The sequence below is a fragment of the Beta vulgaris genome, chromosome 8 (assembly GCF_026745355.1).
Source record: "Beta vulgaris subsp. vulgaris cultivar EL10 chromosome 8, EL10.2, whole genome shotgun sequence".
Lineage (NCBI taxonomy): Eukaryota > Viridiplantae > Streptophyta > Magnoliopsida > Caryophyllales > Amaranthaceae > Beta > Beta vulgaris.
In genome coordinates, this window is record NC_079209.1 from 12,712,846 (window position 1) to 12,739,115 (window position 26,270).

The following is a 26,270-nucleotide window of genomic DNA, read 5'->3' on the forward strand; positions in this document are numbered from 1 at the left end:
CTTCACACGTATTACTTCCATTGCATGTTCTTAGGTTGGAATGTTGGATGTACTTAAACGTTCTTTGCAAATATGATTGAGTGTTTTGGGGGGTCAGGTGACTAAAACCGTTGCAGAACAATTACCACTTAAACATAAACAAAACTATCTATCATCAAAAATTTGGTGAGTTGGGGCTTTTTAGAAATGACTAATTCTTATATTGTAGATAATGATATCAAAATACGTACACAAAGGGATTAGCAGGTTTATTGAATTTATGCTGTGGTGAGTTGAAAACAAAATAATATGTTGAAAGTTCCGTTAAGCAGCAATAAATGTAACCTCATACAAAATTGGAGACGTGTCGTCTTTTAAGGGCTTTTTAAAAATGAAAGATTTTTGTCTTTTTATCTTAATTTATAATTTTTTTTATTGAGAAAACTTGTATTGATCAAACGACAAAGTACAACCTATTGCTAATATAATCGAATATAAAAACAAAGAAAAATCTAAAGGAGCTTTAGTCGTTCGTACATGTCCTAAAAAATATAAACAAATAAAACCGATAGAGAGTTGCATGTTAGGACGGAGTCACTAGTTGATGATTGTGCTGGTGGAGTCAAAAATCTGATAACTGATAAAAGCGGTAGGAGAAGCAAATGTCGATCACGATCCGACAACAAACAACGAACACTGAGCAATCCTAAGGAGCATCTATCGCTTGGGATTCTTGGCTCGTGATCTGTTAATGACTCACATTCCTAGCTCACTCATGACTCTCTCAAGAGTATTTGAGGTTTCTCCTTTAGGTAGGAGAAACGTGGCTTGCTAAAATCCACCAGATGTAATTGGGATGCGACCTGCAGATTTGAATTTTCCAAGGCAATGACCATTAAGATCATTGCCAAGCTAAAATGAGAGCTAAACATTGTGAGCTCTCGAAAACACCTCTACTTTGGAAACCGGAAAACACATATCTGAACAATAGATACCGACCATCGCCTCAACCACGGTCGCACTTCTCATCCTTTCGATTCACATGTTCCTTCATCAAAGAGTCCAAAAGAACTACATATTCTACGACTATAATATTACACCATCTCTTATGCAATTGGCAAACATTTATTAATTGCCATAACCAAATACGAATCCCGACCTTATCAACTCGAAATAGATAAATTACAACTGTTTCACGACTTACCACCCAAACTAAGACAAGACCCAACACGATTATAGCTAACATAGCTGGGGAGGGGGGCAAACAACTAAAGGGGAGGGGAAAGGGATAACAAATAACCAGGTTGTTAAAAATAACCACCAGAGGGTTGGGGGATAACAACACTCGACCAACTAAGGGGGAAGGAGACTCGAAAGACTAACACGAACAGGGGAAGGGAAGGAGATACCCAACTAGCGAAAAAACGGGAAGGGGGAAGGGAAAATTGTCGCACAACCAAGGGAGGGGAGGCCCAATACACCATGCTAAAAGAGGGGAGGGAGGGGAAGGGGAGGCCCAAACAAACAAAAAATAGGGGACGGGGAGGGGAAAGCCCGACACACAACTAGGGGAGGGGGAACCCCGACGCACGAAGGGGGAAGCCCAACACGACTCAACTACGGGGGAAGGGTGAAAACCGACAAAACAAACCAAGGAAAAGAAATAGGGTGTGGGGAGGACTAACAGACAAACAGGGGAGAGGAAGCTCCATGGCGAAGATGACGGAAACACGGGAAAGCCACGGAGGAGCGACGACGAGAGCAGTGGAAATGCCACGGAGGAGCGACGGACCAGATCTAGAACCTTCGAGTCAGAACCGAAAAATAAAAAAAAGGAGGAAAAGGGCTCGACGGCCGCCTTGAGGACGCGGAGGCGACTCAGGCTATCGTCGATCCCTAGGGTTTCACGGCTGAGGAGATGCTCTTAGTTCTAATTTAACCACTACCTTATTAATGACTTTTATAATCTATAACTAGAGTTTTAATTTAGTTCTAACCTCTATACACTACCTAAAATATTGATGACGAACATGCCCTAAGCCACCGTTTATCTAGTGTACAACCTTTATAGAAAAATCAACCGCAATGAACAAAAACGCACATCATAATCGAATCTGGTCCTCACCTAGTGGCAATGACATGTAACGACAATTTGATAAGACACCTTTGATAGCATATCCACTTTTAACTTTCCAGCTTTCCACTTTATTTGCCATAAATCACCAACAAATTAAATTTATAATTTCTTTACTCTACAATTGGAAACCTTCGTGAAATACATTGTAAATTACATATATCCATCCTTCTCTTCGCACGAGAAAGGGTCAATGTGACAAACGATGAAACACATATTATACGGGTCGTTACAAAACAGGTCGGGTTATAGTTGGATTAACTTTATATTTGGGTTACGTGAGGGTCGGGTCAGATTCGTTCGGATACGGGTTAATATCAGGTCCATGAGATTTCGGGTCATATCACGTCAGATTAGATTGGATCTGGTTAGATCAGGTCGGGTTAGATCGGGTTTCCAATCTCGCAAATCAATAAAACATATATAAGATTAATGAGAGTAAATTAAATAATTAATGGATAGTAGCTAAATCATATACTTCCTCCGTTCCATAATAAGTGAAACACTTCTCTCTATTATGTGAGAGCTTTTTTAGATAAGTGTTTCACTTATTACGGAACGAAGGAAGTATAGTATTTCATGATAATATTTTCCTTAAATTTGTTTGAAAAGTAACTAATATAACTTTTCGGGTCGGGTTCGGGTTGTGATCATCATTACTTGGTCAATTTCGGGTCGAGTAGATTCGGGTCCATGCCATATTCGGGTCTATTTTAATTCGGGCCGAATTCTGGTCGGGTTGGGTTATTTCGTGTTTTGGTTTTGTTTCGTGTCGTTATTTTCGGGTGAAAACGAGTTTCAGGTCGGATGTTTCAAGTCATGTCAACGAATACATGTCTATTTTGCCGGCTATACTTTTGCTCTTTTTTAATTGCAAGATTACTCCTTGTCACATTATATAACAAAGTTATGTGAATACAAATAGATATAAAATAACTAAAAGTGAGACTCGTGTGATATGAGAAATAAAAAGAGAATAGTATCAAATAAAAAATATCGTAGTTAATATAAAACTTTCAACTAAAATAGCATTAGAAGTAAAAAAGAAATGAGGAAGTACCAAATTACCTATTGGTTGCCAAGACAGAGCTTCTCTTCCCGCCTCCAATTCTCATGGCTCGTTTGGTTGAAGTTGGAAAGTATAACTACCCATGAATTTGCATTGCCCATAAAATTTTACTTCCTAGAAATTACATTTTTTTTGTTTGGTTGAACATAGGAAATGCTATTTCCCATGGAGATTTCCATTTACCAAAGAAAATCTAGGTAAGTTATTTCCTCCATTTTGTAGGAAATAGAACTTCCTAGGAAGTTTTACTTCCCATATTTTTACGAACCAAACAACAACACAATTATTTATTGCCTAAGAATTCTAATTTCCCATGCATTTGAAGGTTAACCAAACAAGCTCTCATAAGTCGTAAACAACCAGAAACAAAAAGAGAAGAGATGTCCGCACACTTTCTAACTCTTTGAAGAAAAGTAAATACTACTATACTAGTATATTCCAGTAATGACACACATCATAATTATATCATATCATAATGCTATATAAAAGCTCACATAAGCTTGAGTTTATTTGTTGCCTTTGTCTGAATTTTAATTATCACAATCAACAATAGTTTACATTAAACTTCTATAATGACAATTATATTCGGACCACAGGTGTAAGTAATTTCAACTTTGAAAAGTCCGACCCCTTGACCCATCTTCATCTCCTGAAACAGGTAAACCTGTACCCGGATAAGCAGCAACCATTCCACCGTTTTTAATCCCATAATATATAGGCTGATTTTGGTTCATATTCATTTGATTTTGACCCTGAACCATATTCCCCTGCATTGGCATCTCATACATTGGACCCACACCCGGACCCGGATATCCAATCGGAACCTGAACCGGTCCTGGACCGTATTGCGCCACATACGGTCCAGGAATCGGTACTTGAACCGGAACTGGAACCACATTTCTATGGGCCACCATACCCGGCCCACCCCCAGCAGCCGGTACATAATAAACCGGTATTTGCTGCTGAACCGCATGTGCTGGATATGGAGAACCCGGGTTAACACTCTGACCCCAACTCGACCCACCCGACCCACCATCCTCAACCGGGTTCAAGTTAGTCTTTTCGGGTTTCGTCTTAACCGGGGGAAGATTCGGCATGGGTGGGGCAGAAGAGGCGGATCCAAAAGCAGGCGACCCGGGTGCTGAACCGGGTACGGGTTCACTCAAACCTGACCGATGCCGAATTTTGGATAAAACAACAGGCGGATCATCCGAACTATCCAAACCGAATAAGTAATCCGGAACTTCGGAAACAATCGACGAAACTTCTGACCTTCCTCTTTCTAACCCACCTGACGCACCACCATTTAAAGCGTCGAGAAACCAATTCTCTCTCTTTCTAGAACCATCTAAAAGCGACGCAATACTAGAAGTTCTAGAATCTTCTTCTCCAGTATTAGTAGTATTAGCAGGGAATAAAAAAAGACGCAAGCGTGGGATTTTATTAGATGAAGAAGAAAGACACAAACGGTCGAATTCCTCCATCATATTTTCGACATCTTCGTCAGTTGAAACTGTTATAAGAGCGTCGAGTTCTTCGTTAGGGAGCTGGTATTTGATCGTGAAGTCAACGTTTTGAGGGGTTAGAAGCTTCGAGAGTTTCGAAAGGAGGAGAGAGAAAGTTGTGGTTCGGTTAACAGCGATGATGCGCGTGTCACCGCCAACGTAACGAAGTTGGTTGTCGTGAGGACGTGGGATAATTTTACCGGCGAAACTTACCATTAGTCTGACGACTGATTTGTCGTCGGAAATTGGGTGTTTTTGATGGACTGAACGCGGAGTTGAACTCACTGAGTCAGCCCCCGAGTCCAACTCCATCTTTTTGATGAAATTTATTAAAAACTTTGGGGATTGATTTTATTGAATACACAATCTGGGGGTTTTATTTTTTTGGGAGGGGAGAGAATGTTTTATGTTTGTTGATAAATGGAGAGAAGTGATTGGGTAGCACGTTCGGTGATGGAGGAGTTTGTCACAGACGTATATAAGATGATTGTATTTTAGTGGTTAAGCTAAATTAGAGTTTCTGATTTTTATTTTTTTAGGTAAGGAGGTGATTGATTTTTAGTTAGGTTTGTGGATCAACATCATGGATGGGTCCCAGGTGGGGTGGGGTGGGGTAGGGGGGGGGGGGGTGGTAGTACTCTATACTTTCGTTTTTAAAAGTTTGCATTATTGTGGATGTTGAAAGTCATCAAAATTAGATGCTATTTAAAGCCGAAAATAGAAGAGAGAAAAGTTTTATGAGAATAAAATGTCATTGGTTTGTTTTGGGATGAGTAAGGATGTGGTTTTGTTTTTCACCTAAGCTTTATGTCAACATAACTCATTTGACATGATTGATATATTTTGATTTCTCCAGAGTTTATGATCCATCTTTATTAAATCTCTTCAGTTCTATTTTAAATGAAATATTAAGTAAATTGATATTATTTATTGATCAATTTTCACTCCAACTTATCACCATTATATAAAGAAAAACATAATCAAGTGAAGTCTTGCTTGTTAGATTCGTCTCAATCCATACTATGATCAAATTGTAACTTTTTTTATATTGTTTACGTGTGGACAAGTAAAGATATTAATGATTAAAGAAGTACGTTGGGTTACGTGAAAAAGCAAACGTTTCATTTAAAACATAATGGAGAAAGTATAATATGTTGATGTAAAAAACATAAATTGTTATATGTTTTTTTTTTTTGACATCGAGAAAATTTACATTAATTAAAAGCGGGATTACATCCTAAGGATATTGCATCCACTCTAAAAAACAAAGAAACTAAAGCAAACGGAGCATTACATGCTCTTAAAAAACAAGTACAATGATGTAAATAAATAAAGCTGCTTGCATTTGGAGGTCATTAAAGTTGGATAACTTGATGACTTTGTTGCTGACGGGAGAGGAGTGACAAAGACCTGAACAGAGGAGTGGGAAGGGTGGACCTGCTTCACGATCGGGGCGACAAAGAAACAGCGAGTTAAGAGACTCGCAACAGAACCAAGTCACAATCCTTTGTGACTGAATACCCTGTGGAATGGGTATTTCTGGCTTCTCCGATGAGGAGAAGCTCGAATGCGTTGACGTGCTATAAACCCAATTAACAAATTGGGGAGCCGTCTTCAGATATCGTTTTGTCAAGGCAATGATCAAGAAGGTCATTACCAAGCGAGACAGAGATCTAAGCATTGTTAGATCTCGAACAAACCTCCAATTCACAAAATCGGAGAGAACAAACCCCAGCCATGAAACCATGTGCCACACAAACCTGAACCGATCGTACAGACCAGACCCAACAATTTGACGACAAAACTACCTCCAATAAGAACCAAAAACACCAGGCAGATTGAGAAAGCAAAACACATGTTCATATTACCACTACCAATAACCAGACAACACAGAAAACACCTAGGGCCGACGCTGATAACTCGAACCGGGGACGGGGAAGGGAAGCCACCAACTAAGACCGCAACACTGACAAGGGGAGGGGGAGGGGAAGCCCAGGACAACTACAGCGAATACGTACGAGATAGGGTAGGGGAAGGGGAAAGCCACAACAACACTACTAACACTGACCGGGGAAGGGGATACTAAACAAAAACTAACGCTAACCAGGGGGATGGGGGAGGGGAAGCCAAACCGACACAAACAGAAAACAGGGGAGGCCAAACGCCAACTAAAACCTTACCCTAGGCGACGACTCTGTGTCGACAAACGAGAAACAGGGGGCAAGGGAACCGAAAACAAACGACTGGGGATGGAACCGAACGAGCTTGATGCCGCCACCGCTGGAAAGGGACGCTGCGCACGCTGAAAAAGGACCACGAACGCGAAAACGGAGATCAAAAACCAAAAACGAAAGCGAAATTACGGTTAAATAATTAAAGGACTCGCTGGAGGACCGCCGAAAGCCTAAGCGGCGCCGGAGCTCCGGCGAGTTCCTAGGGTTTGAGTTTTTAGAGAGAGTTCAGAGCATTTGGTTTTAGAGAGAGAGAAGTCTTTGCGGTATTAATGTAATACTTCTAAATTGTTATATGTACAGTTTATAAAACTCATTTGGTTTCGATGAAGTGTTCAATTTGTATAACTGATCCTTTAGAATATGTGAACAAACTAAATTAAAGTTGTATGTTAGAAGATTAAAAAAAATAAAGGTTTTAAGTAAGAAGTTGGTTTGTCTCTCAATGACTTGTACCTTTCTTTTGACTTCCATTCTGCATTAACATTTTCTTTAGTCGTATGGACTTGTACTCAAAGACTTTATCACGTTTGTCAACATATAATTTGAACATTGATATATCTAATTATTTTAAATAAAAAAATTAATATTATGATACTAAATGTCAAGTCGAATCTAACAAGATCTTACAAAACTATATTTTTTCTTATATATGAATAATAAAACAAGATCAGAGTACAATATGTAAATAGTGTCAAAAGTCAATATGATATAAGTAAAAGAAAGCGAAGAAAATATAATGTTTCAATGTGATGCATATAATAATTTGGTTTTCAAAAATTAGATACTCCCTTTAATCTTTATCCTTTACTCCATTCACTCATTATGGTATCTAAAACGCTAGCTTATCTAAAATGCTTATTCAATACTTCAACGATCAATAAAGATTATTAATGTTCATACTTTGATAAGACACGATATGAAAAATCTAAAAAAAATCTCACATAAAAATGTATATGTCATTGATATTTTGCGGTCACAATTTTTCCAAAAGAAATAAAATAGTACTCGCTCTGAATCAAGAGAGTAATAATAATCCTATTTAAAAGTACTCATTCAATATATTATTGCCTTAAAAAATATAAAGTTCTATATGACCTTTTTTCTTTATTCTTACACTAGCATTTTAATTCAGAATAAGAATAATACTTGCCGACAAAAATATTAATATTTTAGCAATAATTAACAACCATTTCTTAATGTAAATAATGGTAAATTAGTCCAATTTGAGTAGTAGCTGTGAGCTGTTTGATGTGTTCACAGTTCACTAGTATGACATTTTTTTTGTTTTTTGACGGAACAAGTAATGACAATTTGTAAGGTCTTCATAGTACATATATACCCTCTTCTTCCATGTTAATGTCACAGGGTAATCAGCAATAGCATCGTCTTGTATTCTTGATGCTTGGCTACTTGCATGCATATTATGGTCGGCATTAGTTAATCATTAAGCACACCAGGCCAGAAATAAATAATCTCAGTGCTGTCATAAAGCAGTATGCTTCAGAAAAATAAATTTGAAAATGTGATGACGTGAATAAGAACAATCTGCTATCTATAATAAATATATTAAAAACGTGTATAAACAAGAAGATGTGTCATGCGGTGCTCTTTCTAGAGAGTTTTAGTTCATATAATCCATGTACAGGGCGGATCCAGGATTTCAAGTCAGGGGTAGCACAATTTTGCAATATTATCGCCTATCAAAAATAACCAAAATAACTAAATACAAAATGTTACATAGTCCACATACAACCTCAAAGTACTTGGACAAAAGAAAATTAAAAATTTTGAGTTCTCAAAATATGAAACCGATTACACGTCAAGTTTTACATCTGAAGGAGCATATTCTTGTTGACTTGGTTTTATAGGAGGAAGATTGGATTAATTTTTATCATGTATCCTTTTGGGGAAAAAAAAATCACAGCTCCTTCCCTTGTTGACTTGAAAAAAATAAATTCTTGTTGACTTGATTAATGAATTTTTGCATTTGAATGTATGTAGAATCAATTTTTATTACATATCCCTTTGGGGAAAAAAGTTTCACATTTCCTTCTCTTGTTTTATTTTCATGATTTTAAATAAATTCAAATGCAAAAATTCATTAATCAACTCAACTAATATTTTCCTGTCAAAAAAAAAAAAACTCAACTAATATTTTATTATTCCCATCTTATTTCAATAATTGAACAATAAAAAATAATTTAACATTTCATCACAAACCCACAAAAGCTATAATTTGTATTATTATATATTATTCAATAATCACATATTGCAATTCACTGAACATTCCCAAAAAATTCAGAGATGACAATTTTAAATCCACACTACACAATTTTAAAATACCACAACTCATCAGTCATCATTCATTCATAAATTTGAGCAAGGCAATTCCCAAAGCAAGCAATTTACAAACATAAATGGTTAATAAATCAAATTCCTTTGCAAAGAGAAGAGTTTACAAAGAGATTTTGCAAGTGAGGATAAATTAACAGTTAACTTTAGATGAAAGAGATTTCAAGAAAAAAGAAAATCTAACAAATATCAGAACACCAACAACTCTCAACGTAACTCAGCACAACCTCACCGGTAATTGGAGAATCGCTTAGTGGAAGAAGCTACAAGAAAAATTTACAATCAAAGATCGGTAATCAAAAACATTACCTAAGATCTACAATTGAAGTTCTTGAATCTTTAGTAATCGTTTAAGCAGCGAAGAGGTTGAACGACGAATAGCATAGACGGAGAAGTTACCTCGACGGTAATCAAAGTCGAAGAGGGCAACTGGGTAAGATACCTCGTCGGTAAGTGAGAGAGGCCTCGCCAGCAAGAGACCGACGACCGTCCGACAGATAGTGAGAGAGACGGAGAGTGAGAGTAGAGTTGTAGGGGCTCTGAGTTTGAGAGAGTGAAAGAAACGGCGCACGCGTTAGGTTTAGGTTTCCTTTTGTATTTTCGATTTTTTTTTAAAAAAAAAAACAGGGGTAGCACGTGCTACCCCTTGTTACTACGTGGCTCCGCCACTGTCCATGTACAACAAAAAATTTAGAAATCGCATAATATGGGGTCTGATCCCAAAACCTCAAGTACATGTACTAAAGTCTTAACCACTAGGCTAAGTTTTATTTAGTGTTATTATCATAAAGTATTATATTAATAAATAATTTTTTTCTTACCCGGAGCATAGCGCGGGCCTAATAACTAGTTTTTTTTTTTTTTTAAAAAAACGATTTACTATTAATCAAGCTTGTTTGGTGCAGGTGTTGGGAACTCACTTTTTGATTTTGAAATCATAAGTTCGAATCCTACTACATACTTGTGCTTCGTAGTAGGAATTCCGATCCCTTATTTCCTCCTACTCTCAAGTCTCAAGCATTGACATGTGTAGCTGGACTTACTGATGATCTGCAATAGGTGTTGGTTTAGTAGGGTTCTTATTATTACCAAGAGTCCCTAGTGGGACCTAAAAGAAAAAAGAACAATCTACTACTCCCTCCGTCCTATAAAATAGTGCATATATACTTCATTTTTGATGGGTCAGACTATAAAATCTTTGAACAAATATTTTCATTATTATATACAAAAAAAACCTACTCATATATGATCTTGTTGGATTCGCCTCAACGTGTACTTTCATAAATATAAACTTTTTATATATTTTATTAATACGCGATTGAATATATTAAAGGCCAAAGTTACGTCTCGAAAAACGTGTAAAAAAACAAACACTATATTATGGGACGGAGGGAGTATTTGATATTCAAACAAATTAAGTTATTAAATGTAATACTGATGTACTGTTTAATTTAGTGGAAAAAGTACCAAAATATATATAGGACTTGGGAACTACTGTACTACTCCCTCCGTCCCAAAATATAGTCCCCATTTTCATTTTGAGTGTCCTAAAATATAGTTCCCATTTCCATATTTAGTTTCACATCTTTCCATTATTTGTCTAGGAAAACTGTGTTCCAACATTTATTTGCTTCTTGAATTTTGTTTTTTCCTTTGTTTATTCAACCAAAATGTTACAATTAATGCTCTTTCACCAATTAAAAATCATCTTTACCCATACAACATTTATTTAAATAAACAAAAAATCTTTACTATTCCTCTTAGAGTCTACTTGCATAAATTACCTTCAAAAAAGGAAAATGAAAACTATATTTTAAGACGGAGGGAGTAGTCAATAAATTAACAATGTATAAATATGAAGTATTTAGCGCACAATTATTATATAAAAAATTTGGTCTACTATCAATATTAGGTCCTCTTAAAGTTGCTCATAGATGAACTTTTAATAATTCTTGTCAATTATAATATACAACATTTGTAACAAAATGTAGAAAATTTATCAAATACAAATATACAATCGTAAAATATTGTAAATGAGAAATCGCTCATTATCGTTATGACTTACGGCATGTTTGGTTAATGGTACTAAATTGCAGTAATGGTAATGTTTTTAAGTGTAAATTTGTGAAGACATACTAATGCTAATATTCATGGTAATGAAACTTGATGTCAAAACATGATTCCTTCATAAATTTCCATTACCATCCAATACCACCTTCCTAAGTGGTAATGGATGGTAATGAAATTTTAGGAAGGAGATAGGTGTTTTGGGATAAACTAGCATTACCATGGATATTGACATGGGAATGCTTTCACAAATTTGCACTAAAAACCATTACCATTACCATCATTTAGTACCAATAACCAAACGGGCTGTTATGACTTGAAATATGAGTTAGGAATTCCCGCATTTTGATTATTACCTTAAATAGAGCCATAGCGGAAATAAAAGGCCACAAATGCTTGGCCCATATTGGAAGTTCGCTTTGGATAATAAGGGCCCGTATTTGTCAGGGTAAAGAGGAAGATGTAGGCACAAGGGTCCACATAATGCCGCCCATCAAATGGCCTCTATTTCACACAGCATTGTTTTTGTAGATCTTCTTTTAAAATCTTAAATCTTTTCTCTTTTTGGGTGTGTATAGGAAAAGTCGGTAGGTGGATGAGGCAGGCTTGGGAGTTGAGCGGCTTTGGAGCCATTAATTAGAGATGACAATCTAATCCGAATCTAACATTGTTTCGAGTCGATCTGAAGGAAAAAATTTGTGCCGACTCTGAAAAAAAAATTTGAATTCGAATCCTTTTAAAAGGTCCGACTTCAAGTCGGAGGTGGATCAAAGACTCGAAGTCGTTTCCTCTCACAATTATATTTCATTTCAGTTCAGTCTATGGATGGCAATGCATGCCTGATCCGGCCTTGGTTCGATTGATAAGAAAGGAAAATCTTCAAGCCGACTCCAGATAAAATAACCTTAATCCGACACTGTTAAAAAAGTCTTACTCCGAGTCAGGTCCCATCATCCGGTCCAACCCCGACAAAATCCTACCTGACATTGGGATCCGACTCTTACTTTGAGGTAATTATTCTTATGTTTTTATATGATTGTATTATGTATGTTTACTCTGACTCCAATTTTGAGGCAATTGGTCTTATTTTATACTTCCTCCGTTCCATAATAAGTGAAACACTTCTCTCTTTTATGTGAGAGCTTTTTTAGAGAAGTGTTTCACTTATTATGGAACGGAAGAAGTATAATTTTTTTTACTAAGCTTGTTTTTAACTTTAGTTATTGCCATATGATTGTTAAAAGTAATAATTAATGATAAGATTATTTCTATTATATAAGATTTTTTTATACACAATAATGGGGCAGAAAAAAGGACGGAGTCGTATGCTAAGATTTTATGTTGGATTGAATTTGAATTGTCGAAGTAGCATGTTGGAGTCATAGTTGAATTTAAAATTCAACTTCTTATAAGGTTCGAGTTAGATTATGACTGGCCCATTGTCATTCGTATTTCTAATTTATTTAATCTAATCTAATCTAATCTAATTTATACACTTCCTCTGTTGTATTTCACATGGAATGTAGGAAATTGACACGGGAACTTAAAAGACGAGAGAGATCAAGAGAAAGAAAATGAGGGACCAATGTGATGAGAAGAGAGAAGTAAAATACCAAATAAAATAATATTTTATTTATTTTGAAACAACCTAATATGGTAAGTTTCTCATTCATTTTAGAGTTGAGGGAGTATCTATATAATACTATAAAGCAATAAGGATTTGCTTATGTGTCAAGAGTAAATTGAATTGCTGATGTGTCAATCCTTTGTAATATCTTTTACAATTTTTTGACACGTGTATTTGTCTTAAATATTTCTGTTATCATTACTTTTTTTAGGCATATAATTGGAAACTATTTAAGAAATTCTCTGTTATGGAATGTAAATCAACTAAATTTTAGGAATAGATTGCTATTAATTAGTAATTACTTATGCATCATAAAACTGCCAAAAAAATATATCTCCTAAATCCGATATTTTAGGCACTAATTAAAAAAAATCATATCCCCTAAATACGGTATTTTAGAATATAATTAAAAATTCATATCCCCTAAATTCGGTATTTGAGTTATTAATCATATATTTTGGCACTAATTAAGAAATAAATTTATAGCAAGAAGCTGATATTTTAGGTACTACTTAAGGTATTACAACTATTTAAATGAACATGTTGTACTCTCTTCTTAAACCCAATTAAAACAAAATCTTAACAGATTATAATATTAAACTTAAAGTTTACCAAGGGACGTATTAATCATACAATAAGTTGTATTATAGGTTTTTTTAAAAAGTTCAAATTATAAGATCATTGACCACATATCCATACCATCAAAATTATAAGTTCATTGCAAACTATAAAATCGTGGGCCGTCATATTACAAAGACTACGGTGTATCCCATAAAACGATGATAATTATTAGTGAGTTACAATGTGATTAGCAATACAAAACACGATCCACGATAAAATCAATAATAATTGATATTAGCACCTCATGTATAACACAAAAAATAAACATCTTATGTATTAACACTTAGCTTGCATAAAAGAATAAACATCTTATGTACTAACACTTAGCTTGCACAAAAGAATAAACATCTTATGTACTAATACTTGCACAAAAGTCTAAACATCTTATGTACTAACACCTAATATTAAACTATCAACTAAAAAAGATTAGCCAATATATAAATAGATAAGAAAAGATAACAAAGTCTCAACAAAAGTTAACTTTTACTTGGCTCATGAGGTTTGTAAAACTTAAAGGAGGGTAGCCTAATTGTAACAACAAGCATGAGATGTCTTAAAGTTTAGTATAATCAATGGGACCCCTTTCATTGTACAAAATATCACATCGCAGTATTTAAAGTCCGCTAGGAATATGCTATCTTAACTGGTAAATGTATGACATCTCTATGTAAGGTTAAAGATTAAAATTACATATAGAACTTATGTGAAATTTATTGTCCATAATTTTAGTGTAGTTGTATCTTTGTGAAGTTTATAAGTCATATATATATATATATATATATATATATATTTGTTCAGTTTATTCACAACAACCGAATCACAGCTATAAAAAATAATATTACCATACATATGAAATTTGAGAGCTCATAATTTATAGGTGTTCATCTCAAAGAAAAGATAAAATATCATGCATATAATATATTTCCACATATAAATTGATTTTTATTTTTATATATTACCGTTCATTTGGAACAAGTATTATTGACCTGTGTCAGTGAGCTAATCACAAACTCACAATAAAAACGAAAAAAGGGTGAACTGTGCATGTAACAATAATTGACAATACAATTTATTCTATATTTTACTTTCCAAAATAAATAAAAAATGGGTCAAATAGTATGAAACTTACAAGCTTTAAATTCTAAGAGAGGTGCATAGAATCTTACTTCTATCTAGAAGCCGAATATAATCTTAACAAAACTAAGTTTGCTAATAAAGTTCCAAACTGTAACAAACCCTTGCTTAGAACTCTCATTTTCACTGCCATAAAAATTCTGTCTTTTTCCATCTCAATTTGAACATCTAGAAAGTGAATCATCATCTTCATATAAAAAACTTATGTAGATAACATCTGAATCTCACACATCCAACGTTAATGGATAAAAACACAATCAAATTCATTTTTTCTCCATTTTCAAAATATCAAGTGTGTTCGATGAATCTTGGTCAAACTTTTTGGATAACTTTTTTCGAATAAATCTGGAATTGAACGAGAAATTTTTTCTTTAATAACATAAGATTCAATTGATCGAATGTAGCAATTTTTGAATAAATCTCCATTTTATTTAAATATGATATTGCCCAAATTCAGGAGAAAGGTTCAATTAAATATAACAATTCTAGCTATGTTTTAAATCTCCATTTTTTATTTGTAATTTGCACATGTTCAGTTTGCCATATTAAGAGTTACCATCATTAGGGTTTGAAATTTTATTTGTGATAAAGATCACGGGATCTCAAGACAACAAAAGAGTGAGGGTGATAGGAACTGTGGAAAGTAGGGACGGCTAAAAGTGGGAAAAGAAGTGGTTGCATGATTGGATCCCAATAATGGAGCGAATTGTGATTTTATTTGGTCCTCAATGTGAAGCAAGGTAGAGCAAAGACTTTTTCAGTCAACGCCGCACATAATATTAATTACATCAGTCATTGAACGCACGGGTTATAAGTCAGTTTTAAAATATTCCTCATAAACGATATGATTATAAAAAGTTTAAATCACGATCTAATATTCACCCCATAATTTTGGGAGAACATCATAAAGTCATAAAATTTATAAATAAAAAAAATTCCGTGCATTTTGCACGGGTCAAAACCTAGTCTAACATATAAACAAGATTGGAGCATTAAGAGCACTACATAGGATCCCATATAACCGACTATACTTTAGATTCTTATTAATTAAATATTCAAGCATTAAAAAAAGGGATTATAATATACGAATTCTTCACCAAATACCTCTGAACTTTTAGAAAATTGACCATATACCATTGATGTTTTCAAAATGCACTATATACGGGTTCACCATAGTCCCAATTTTTAGAAATTTTACCATATACTCTTCAATATTTTCAAAATTCACCATATAACTCAGAAAATTTTCACAAAATTTTAGAAATACCTTACAAAAAAGCAAAAGAAAACAAGAGTATTTCTATTCCATTCAATTAATTACCCCTAACCAAAAGCCCTACAAATGTGAAATAAATTAAAATTCTTGATTTTTAAACTAGAACATAACATGAGCACATTGCTAATCTTATTAAGAGCCTCTTATGGTTTCTATTACAGTTGTGACGTTGTGTCAGACTGCTGCTCAAACTTGCCCGTATCTGATAAGGTCTATAACGCGATGAGGAAAAATTATGTCATTCCAGGATTCCAAGGAGAAGCTTTTGCACTACCCGGTCACCGAGACATGCAAAACCACCAAACCCCCCCCCCCCCCCACCCCACACCACACCACACCAAGAATTTCACATTTTTTCTCATGTTTGGTTGAAAATGAGTAAGGGAGAAGTAGACGGAGTTAACAAATTTTTGAAAGTAGTATTCTTAAACGGTCCACAGTTTACCATTAGACCTCTCATACTGGGCCAATCTACTAGAGGGCTCATGCTGAGTCTGAGAAAATTGTGTCGTCCAACCCCAAGCCAAACTCTAGTTTATATCATGGTTTATCATATCACATATTCACATGAATACATGATACCATGTGAGCAATTGTTATAGAAAACATCTCGCTAAGACGCAACTCAATCATTGATAGCGATTTTAGACAAGCATTAAAAAGACAATTCACGCAAGTACATAAGATCAAATAGTAAGTGATAAACAATAGGGTATCGTATCTACATGGAACAATTGATTAAATTAAACTAAACTTTACTAGATTAAATCTAATAAAATCAAGGTAGATGGTTTTCCATTTACTAAAATAAAGAAAACTGAAAACTAAAATAATGAAACACGTATTATAAATAACCTACTAAACAAGTCACAAACAGGTTAAAACTCAATAGAAGAAAACAAACATACAAGCCTAACTCAATCAGGGATAATCAAAAGGTAGACTTAAAATGGGAAGACCACGCAAAGATTGACTTTGTTGGAGTTAAGGCTTGGAAAAGCCTTGGCTCATTTTCTTGTTTGTCTCACATTGCTTGTGGGAGGGAATTTCTTCATGTTTATATATTTCCTCCCTCCTTCCATCTATTGAGTTGTGACTAGAGATGCTTTTGTGGTTGGATGATATGTTTGGTTTGGGCTTGCTATCACACACGCGCGCGCCGCCCGCCCGGACCGGGCCAGGGCCATGGGCCATGGGCTTTGGGCTTTGGGGAATAAACTTAACTTAACTAAAGTTTTGGACCCGGGAGCTACGCGTGTGTGGCTGTTGGAATTCTGTAACGTTTTACCGTTACAGTATTCATGGCAATCCCTAATTATCCGCCCATTGATTTCTGTCTTGATTGCTATCCGTTTTTTGGCTTGATTCTTCCCTATAAAATCAGTGCCATACTGTTCAGTCAGACACACAAAAAACAAACACTCTTCTCTCTTCCCTTCTCTTCTCTATTCCTGGGTTTTCGTGCTATTCTCTAAAGCTCAGTTTGCTAGTGGTGGCATTCTTAGCTGCTGTGTAAACCTTGGGGAGCATTCCGGCCAAGATCGATAACCACCATTGTCGGGCCATAATTGCTTTCAAGTCAGTGATCTCCTATCACGGCACAGCCTTGAAAGTTATCTATTTCTGCCTTTGCGAAACTCTTATTCTAACAGACTTATTTAAAACAATTTTCCTTTTCATTATTAGTAATTATTTACATGTTATTAGTTCTAGTTTTTGTGTTATTAGTTATAGTTATGATTATTTTTCCAAGGCTAATGGTTATGGTTTTTAGCTATTCGTAATTATTTACACGTTATTAGTTATAATTTTCATGTTATTGTGTTATAGTTTTCGAGATAAATATGGTCTTGGGTGTATACTACTCCCTCCGTTCCTTTGAGTTCTTTACCCTTTCCGTAAAGGGTTTTCCCTTTTGTTCTTTAAACTTAGAATCTTAACCTAAATAACTCAAATTATTGACTAAATTACCCTTAAGATTAAAGCTGTTTCAGAAAAAAAAAATCAGAATTTACTGAATTGCCCCTATTTTTTCTCGGATTCCATTCCATGAATCTGATGACCTTTGACCAGTATTGATGACCCCTACTTAATGCATGTATCCGTTACTCATTTTTATTTTTATTTTTTATGAACGGTAAAAGGCCATTGAGCGTATTTATACAGTAAAAAAGAAAGTATTCTTTGTGTTGTTTGCATTTCCCATCCGTATACTTTGTTCCTATAGGTTTTAAAAAAAACAATAAAGGTTTCCTATTGGTCAATATGGTTTTGCAAGGACTGAAGCTCTATTCTCTCAAAGCATTTAGTTTACTGTTTTCTGCATTTAATGCAGTTTGCTTTTCCTAAATTCATGATAATTTACTGATTTGGTTAACCAACATTAATCATTTAAGAGAATCTTATTCCACTACCTACACTCCTTAATTCACGTGCATGATACCAAACGTAAAGAACTCAAGGGAACGGAGGGAGTATATAATTATGGTTTGCTTGTTATTTATTACGGTTTTTGGGTTAATACTTATTTTTGGATTGTTAGTTATAGCTTTAGATATAAATCTATTGTGTTTGGGACATGATTATGGTGTTTTAGTTGATGTTATGCCTTCGGGTTGATAATTATGATTTATAGGTTAAATGCTATGAGTTTTGATTTATTAGTTAACATTGTTTCATGAAAAGTTATTCTATAAAAACAATTGCATATTTTTTGCAATTAGTTAATATATCTTTTATTGTTTAGTTAAGTTGGATTGCAGATCATAATCAAACGCGTGTGAATTATCACGTTTCACGATAGTGTAAGGGTTAGGATTTTCTTTTGGTGAATTCGGGTTAGGATATTTATTAGGAAGATTATATTAGGAAATATCGTGGTCTCCTTATATTTGTATTCATCTTTTGGTTAGTTTAATTTCCGTCCTAAACTATGAGACTTGTACATTTATACTTAAAAGGCAAGCAATTCCAATCCAAAGTTTACGGCTTAAGACCAACTCACATAACTTTGTGGAGTGATAGCATTTTTCATTTGTGTTCCTCCATACCGATGATGCGCACCACCTGTTAGTTGAATTTCTGACTGAGAATATAAAACGCAACTACTGATAAGAGTACTTCATAGCAGTATCATTCAAGTGATCAACAATGGAAAACATAAAAAGTTGCTGTGAAAATAAACGTTGCAAAAGCCTTCTTGTGTGACACAAAAGTTTCAAACTTTGCACGATGACATTTCGTTGGCTGATGATTTGGCTCATTGACACCGCGAATCGAGCGAGTTCATAACAGACAAGTATGAAAGCTCAGCAAGTCTGGCATAAAATTGTCAAATTTGGCTTCTCATGAAGTGTTAATAATAGTCAGAGATGAGCTGATTAAGTGATAGGTGGCCCAAATGCATACTACAAGACACAAGCACAACCACTAAACTCTAGCATAGACTTTTTCTAAGAGAAGAAAAAGTGTGTTGGTACGATGTTTTTAACATAAAACGCTTAGACCAAGTATCTGTACATCTTATACTTTCAGTGTTCATCATATGAGAAAACCCCTAGTGAATATTATGGCTTACTTGCCTATCCTTATTCTGTTTTCAGTTTGGTTTTTGGTATCCGAGATTGGTTTAGCTCTAGAAAATATTACAAACACGCGATTTCTTAGAGATGATCTGGACACAATGGAGTCTAGTAATGCCATTTTTAAGATGGGCTTTTTCAGCCCGGCTAATTCGACTAATCGCTATGTTGGGATATGGTATAGTAATCAGGAGTCTGATAAGCTGGAAGTGGTATGGGTAGCTAACAGGGAAAATCCAATTACTGATTCTACTGGGGTCTTCAAAGTGTCTGAGGATGGAAATCTTCAAGTCTTGGATGCACAAAATGCGGTGTTTTGGTCCTCAAATGTGTCTTTTGAGGGAAATAACTCAGTTGCCCAACTCCTAGATACAGGAAATCTTGTTTTGCATTCAGATGATGGTGATACAATCATCTGGCAGAGTTTTGAGCATCCAACAGATTCATTTCTACCACTGATGACATTTACCATCGATGAAAGCGCGGGAAACAAAAAAGTACTGTTTAGATCTTGGAGGAGCCCTTCGGATCCATCAAGTGGCAATTTCACAGTTGGTATTAACACTCTTATTCCTCCTCAAGTTTTTATGTGGAATGATGATCGCCCTTATTGGAGAAATGCACCATGGAATGGTAATATATTTATTGGAAAAAATACCGTTCTAAGTATTGTAAATGACAATGGAGGAAAAATATACTTCAGATTTTCCTTGGGGAACGAGTCACTTAGTGTTCTACAACACTTTGTAGTGAATTTTGATGGAAATCTGGTCCAAAAACAATGGAATGCAGGGAAATGGGAAATTGTATGGAGGGCCCTGGAATCTGACTGTAATATTTATGGCAAGTGTGGACCATTTGGACTTTGTAGCTCAAAGAATTCATCAATCTGCAGTTGCTTGAATGGCTTTGTGCCAAACAACAATGAAGAATGGAGCAAAGGGAATTGGACAAACGGGTGTGTTCGGAGAACACCACTGCAGTGTGTGACTAGACGGGGCAGAGCAGATGAGTTTTGGAAGTTGAGAAATGTGAAAGTTTCAGATGGTGCTAAGTGGTATCCCACAAACGGAGTAGAAGAAGAATGTAAGAGGCAGTGCTTAGGAAACTGTTCATGTTTGGCTTATTCTTATTATTCAAGTATTGGGTGTATGATATGGAATGCCAGCTTAATTGACATAAATGAACTATATACTGACGGCATTGATCTTTCCATTCGATTGGCTTATTCAGAATCAGGTGCTTCTCCCTTCCCTGAACTTCTTGCACTTAATGTAGTTACAATAATACTTACATTGGAGCAACATTTGGGTACATCATGTTCTTATACATAGAGATTCAATATTGAAAAAATTAATCACGGTGAAGTTTATGTTATGTTTTCAGGTATAGCTAATGAGCAACAACAACAATCACAGCAAGCTAAAGCTAGGAAAAGGAATATAATTCTCATAGTGATAGTTCTTATTGGAACTGTTACACTTGCTGTCATCATGGGCTGTGTATGGAGGTGGATGTGTCAGAGAAATGGTGATTTTTTCAACTTTTTTTATTCACTTATTTTCTGGTTTTTATGCGCTAGTTTGTAATATTTTTCCAGCTAATGCAATGTTATTGTAGATGTGAAGAAAATGTCGGGCAAGAAGACATTATTGCAGAACTCCAAGTTGAAAGAAGGAACTACAGTTGAAACTGGAGATTTACAAGTATTCGTATTGGAGAAGTTGGCGATTGCGACAGAACACTTCCAGGAAATAAATAAGCTTGGGCGAGGTGGTTTTGGTACAGTATACAAGGTAACTCCATAGATGATAAAGAGTCTCTCTTTTGTGTGTTTATGAGGTAGTGTGGTTACAAGAACAGAAAATCTGAAGTTTTGATGTTTGATTGCAGGGAAGATTAGAAGATAACCAAGAAATAGCAGTTAAGAGACTTTCAAAAGCATCTGGGCAAGGTCTTCAGGAGTTCATGAATGAGGTGTTGGTTATCTCAAAACTTCAACATATAAATCTTATTAAGCTGCTGGGCTGCTGTGTAGAAGGGGAAGAAAAAATGCTGGTCTACGAGTTCATGCCAAATAACAGCCTTGATGCACTTCTCTTTGGTAATTTGTGTTAAAATTCTTATAGATAACTGTTCAATGTTTTTATCATCTTACCCAGTGTGGCCAATGCCACAATTTTTCACACCCAGATCCAGCTCATCAGAAGCTCCTCGACTGGAAGAAGCGACGTAACATAATCTTAGGCACATGCAGAGGACTTCTTTACCTTCATCGAGATTCAAGATTAAGGATTATTCACCGTGATCTTAAAGCAAGCAACATTTTGTTGGATGAAAATCTCAATCCTAAAATATCAGACTTTGGCATGGCAAGAATAGTTGGAGGCAACCAAGATCAAGCTGACACGAAAAGGATTGTTGGTACCTAGTGAGTTCCTGGCTTCATGCTCATATATTAGTTTTCAGTAACCAATATTCAGTTACAACCATTTTGAGTATAAAACTAATGCATTTACTCCTGATTTGTTCTACTTGAAATGTAGTGGTTATATGTCTCCAGAGTATGCAATGGAAGGCCGATTTTCAGAAAAGTCAGATGTGTTCAGCTTGGGGGTGCTGCTACTAGAGATAGTGAGTGGAAGAAGAAACAGCAGCTTCAAAACTGAGGATTCCTTGAGCCTCGTCGGTCATGTAAGATATTTTACGATATTTTCATACATTTAATTATGTCTAATGGTGTAGAGAAGACATAATTGATTTCTAGTAGTCAATTAATCTAGGGTTACTTTTAAATGTTTAACTGCAAGTTGGTGCAAAACCATGCTATCCAAGATTTCTTCTTGTTAGTATAGTCTAATTTGCTATGCACACGTCTGACGTCCATCTGAAAGTATTTATTTACCTTCTAACTTTCTTGCTTCTATGGTTTTAGGCATGGAAATTGTGGAATGAGGACAACATTTTGTCATTAATTGACCCAACAATTTCAGAATCCACCTTCCAAGCAGAAATTTTGAGGTGCATACAAGTTGGACTGCTGTGCGTGCAAGAATTGTCCGAAGATAGACCTAGCGTTTCCATGGTCATTTCCATGGCTGAAAATGAAGTTTTAAATCTTCCTATTCCAGCACAACCCGGTTTTACCCAAAGAAGGGTTGATTTTCTTAATGAAGCCCAGCAAAATGGTCATGAATATTGTTCTGTGAATCGTGTTTCAATTACTTCGTTAAGTGCTCGATGACATTTGTTTCACCAGAGAGATGTATATGCTGTGAATCCTGTGATTAGTGTCTATTGATTCTATTAAAGTTGGTCAATTATGAGCGAGTACACTGCAAGATTAGGACAAAAACATTCCAGGCAAAGATTATATGAGATTAAGGTATGCAGATCCTGTCAGCTTTCACTTCTCTGTTGTTTCTGCTAAACATTGGCTTACAGTTTTTAATAACGTAAGTAGTCCTTGAGTGGAAATGGTTTATTTATAGTTAGAATTTGGGCTAGCTTAGACAGACTATGCAATCATCTTGATCCGGGTAAATGTGGACCATATGGGGCAACATTGTCCACATGGTGAGGATTCCTTGGAGCCTCTTACATTAGATCATTAAGTGATCTACAACATGTCCACACATATTAGTGTTTCTCCTTATGTAGAAGTGATACAACTAATATTTTTATTGATAAAAACTATTATTCGATCGAAAGTCTACTAGACTCCACCTAATACATATTCAATTCTGCCTTGGATAAAGGTCTCCCAACAAGTGTTTGCTACATTTTAAGAGCTTCGAATCGAAGACCTAAGGTTGAGTTGGAATAATGTCTTCACCAAATGATTGAGGCACTTGTTAATTGTAATCATTGCTCTAATGAAATGTAGCCAAAATCTTATACGAGACAGTTTTATGTAAAATCAGGTTGACTTAATCTAGGGTTACTTGTGATGTATCAAACACAAGACCTTTTTACATTAGCCTGCATATGAAAAGTTGTAAATTACCTTCTTATTTTATTGCTTATATGGTTAGCCTTTTCGGGATGGAAATTGTGGAATGAGGACAATGTTTTGTCCTTTATTGCTTATATGGTTAGCCTTTTAGGCATGGAAATTGTGGAATGAGGACAATGTTTTGTCATTAAGCAGAAATTTTGAGGTACATACAATTAGGACTCATGTGTGTGCAAGAATTCTCTGAAAATACATAAAGCGTTTCCATGACTAAGAATAGAGGTGGGCATGGGCTGGGCCGAGCCTGTTCACGGGCTCGGCCCGCGGGCTTGAGTAAATGGCGGGCCAGGCCGGACTCGGGCCCATGAGTTGCGGGCTCGTGCCGGGCCGAGCTTGAAATTTTGAAAATTTGTCCACGGGCCGGCCCATGTTTTATGTTGTATTTTTGACAGTTTTAGGGTAAAAAACAAAGGAAAGGAGCGTGCCGGTGGGGGCCGAAAATAAAAGTTCATGACCGTGACAGGCCCGCGGCCCACGTAGCGGACACGGGCCGCGTCGGGCCTCGAGCGGGCTCGTGCCGGCCCGGCCCATGCCCACCTCTAACTGAGATGTTTCTGGTTAAGTTCAATTTGGATTTACACAAAACAAAAAAAAAGATATAAAATGGTTATGACTTATAAATATAATTGAATTTCCAAAAAAAAAAAATAGACTTATGAATATAAGAATATTGCTTTGTTACCCGTGTTTTGATTAGTTTTCTTAAGTGGTCGATAACAAGAGTTTTGGCCATTAAGTTGTATATGTTAGAACTTAGAAGTGAGTGACTGTTTTTGATTATATTAGACGTATCAATTATGATTACGCTACAAGCTAAGTTGGGACATGATGTTTTTCCCATCATAGATCATATGAGATTAAATTAAGGTTTCACACTTATCATTTGTAAGTTCATTAGAGGTGGTGGGCCTTTGAATTGTTTTAATTTTGTAAAGGACTTAAGAGGTTATTGACTTATTTCTTGGCGTCAAAGTATTAGTTTCAATAAATATTTAATTCTATACCAAGCAATACCACATGGTTTGTATCTCACAACCTTGAAGTTAGGGTTGTGGGATCAAACCACACTAGAGGTACTTTTGGGATGAGGATTTTTCCTTATCATTCCCCTATTCTTAAGAAGCCTTGCCTGCAAACCCAGGCCGGGTTGACCTGAGCGAGGTTTTGTTCCTCTTATGATACATTCTCCTTACCTTAAAAAATTAAAATAATTTACTTACTACTTTTCAATACATCACCTTGTAATAATCTACCCCATCTTTTCTTAGACAAAGTTGTAAATTACTACATTTAAAAAAAAAAAAGTGAGTTACCTAAAAAGTAATAACCGACAAATCTTCCTAATAAAAAAGACATCATCCTTATTTTTTATTATTACTCCCCGTGTTCTTTTCGTTTTATAAAACAAATGATTCATTTTAACTTTTGCACCATTCTTAACTCTACTTTGACCGTATTTTCTACATTAATATGAAATTCGATATTAACATATGCGGTTTTTTTACCAAATACCCCCGACAAATCAACAAATTCACAATATACCCTCAATGTTTCAATTACAATTCACCATATACCCCTGACTTTTCATATTTGTGCATCATATACCATTTTTCTAACGGACGTTGGGTTGTCGTTTGTTTTATTTACGATTTTGCCATCATTATTCACTAACCCTAATCCCTAAAATCTAAACCTAACCCTAAAATCTAAACCCAAACCCACCCCCTCCACTACACCAGCCCCTCCTCCACTCCATCCCCCACCCCTCCCCTTCCCCCACTGGCGCTCCCCCACCCCAGCCCCCACCCCTCCCCCTCCCCCACCGGCGCATCACCACTCCCCCTCCCCTCTTCGTTCACCGATGCAGCACCCCCCACCCACCCCCTCCGCCGCAGCCCCCTTTCCTCTGCCAACCCCTTTCCCTTATTCTTCTCTCTTCGCTGACCTCACTACACCATCCCCTTCAATTCGTCGGCGATTTTCCAGGCTCGTCGGAGATTCTCTCTCCTCTATTTCGTCGCTGCACCATCCCCTTCAATTTGCCGGCGATTTGCCAGGCTTGTCGGAGATTCTCTCTCCTCTATTTCGTCGCTGCACCATCCCCTTCAATTTGCTGCACTACTCCCTACGTTGCTGCACTGCTGCATCAGTGTCGCGTCGCACCACGCTGGCTTCGCCGGAAATTCTCTCCTCCGCTCGCTCCACTGCTGTGTCAGTGTTGTTGTTCGAATTTCTGGGCTACGGGGGGTGGGGGTTGCGGCAGAGGGAAGGGGAGGGGTTGGTGGGGTTGCGATAGAGGGAGGGGAGGGGGATGGGATGGGGGTTGCGGCAGAGGGATCGGAGGGGGAGGGGTTGGCAGGGTTGCGACAGAGGGAGGGGGAGGGTTTGGCGGTTGCGGCGGTGGAGGGGTGGGGGATGGTGGAGGGGGAGGGGGAAGGGCTAGGCTAGACTAGGCTGGGCTTAGGGTTAAGGATTAGGGTTTCGATTTTAGGGTTAGTATTTAGATTAGGGTTAGAGATTAGGGTTTAGATTTTAGGGTTAGGAGTTAATTGTGGCAAAATGGTAAATAAAGTTAACTATGAGTTAACGGCATTTAAAAAAAGGGTATTTGGTGCACAAAAATGAAAAGTCAGGGGTATATGGTGAATTGTTGAAACATTGAGGGTATATTGTGAA

The 26,270-nt window shown here is 36.3% G+C and overlaps 2 protein-coding genes across 3 annotated transcripts; one reads left to right on the forward strand and one right to left on the reverse strand.

Moving 5' to 3' along the window:
* Positions 1–3,584: 3,584 nt before the first annotated feature.
* LOC104884696 (hypothetical protein) lies at positions 3,585–5,176 on the reverse strand. Its single transcript, XM_010669382.4, has one exon. It carries the CDS (start codon positions 4,997–4,999, stop codon positions 3,791–3,793), a length of 1,209 nt encoding a protein of 402 aa, XP_010667684.1. The 5' UTR covers positions 5,000–5,176; the 3' UTR covers positions 3,585–3,790.
* A 14,236-nt stretch (positions 5,177–19,412) lies between these two features.
* LOC104884695 (G-type lectin S-receptor-like serine/threonine-protein kinase At1g11300) lies at positions 19,413–23,638 on the forward strand. 2 transcript variants are annotated; one of them, XM_048635189.2, is made up of 7 exons: positions 19,413–20,665; positions 20,966–21,109; positions 21,200–21,375; positions 21,473–21,683; positions 21,773–22,010; positions 22,126–22,273; positions 22,515–23,638. In XM_048635189.2, the coding sequence occupies exons 1-7, from the start codon at positions 19,543–19,545 to the stop codon at positions 22,821–22,823; spliced, it is 2,349 nt and encodes a 782-aa protein (XP_048491146.1). In that variant the 5' UTR covers positions 19,413–19,542; the 3' UTR covers positions 22,824–23,638. The 2 variants fall into 2 exon arrangements, with proteins under 2 accessions (XP_048491146.1, XP_010667682.2); XM_010669380.4 differs by having other exon boundaries at positions 19,416–20,818.
* Positions 23,639–26,270: the final 2,632 nt, after the last annotated feature.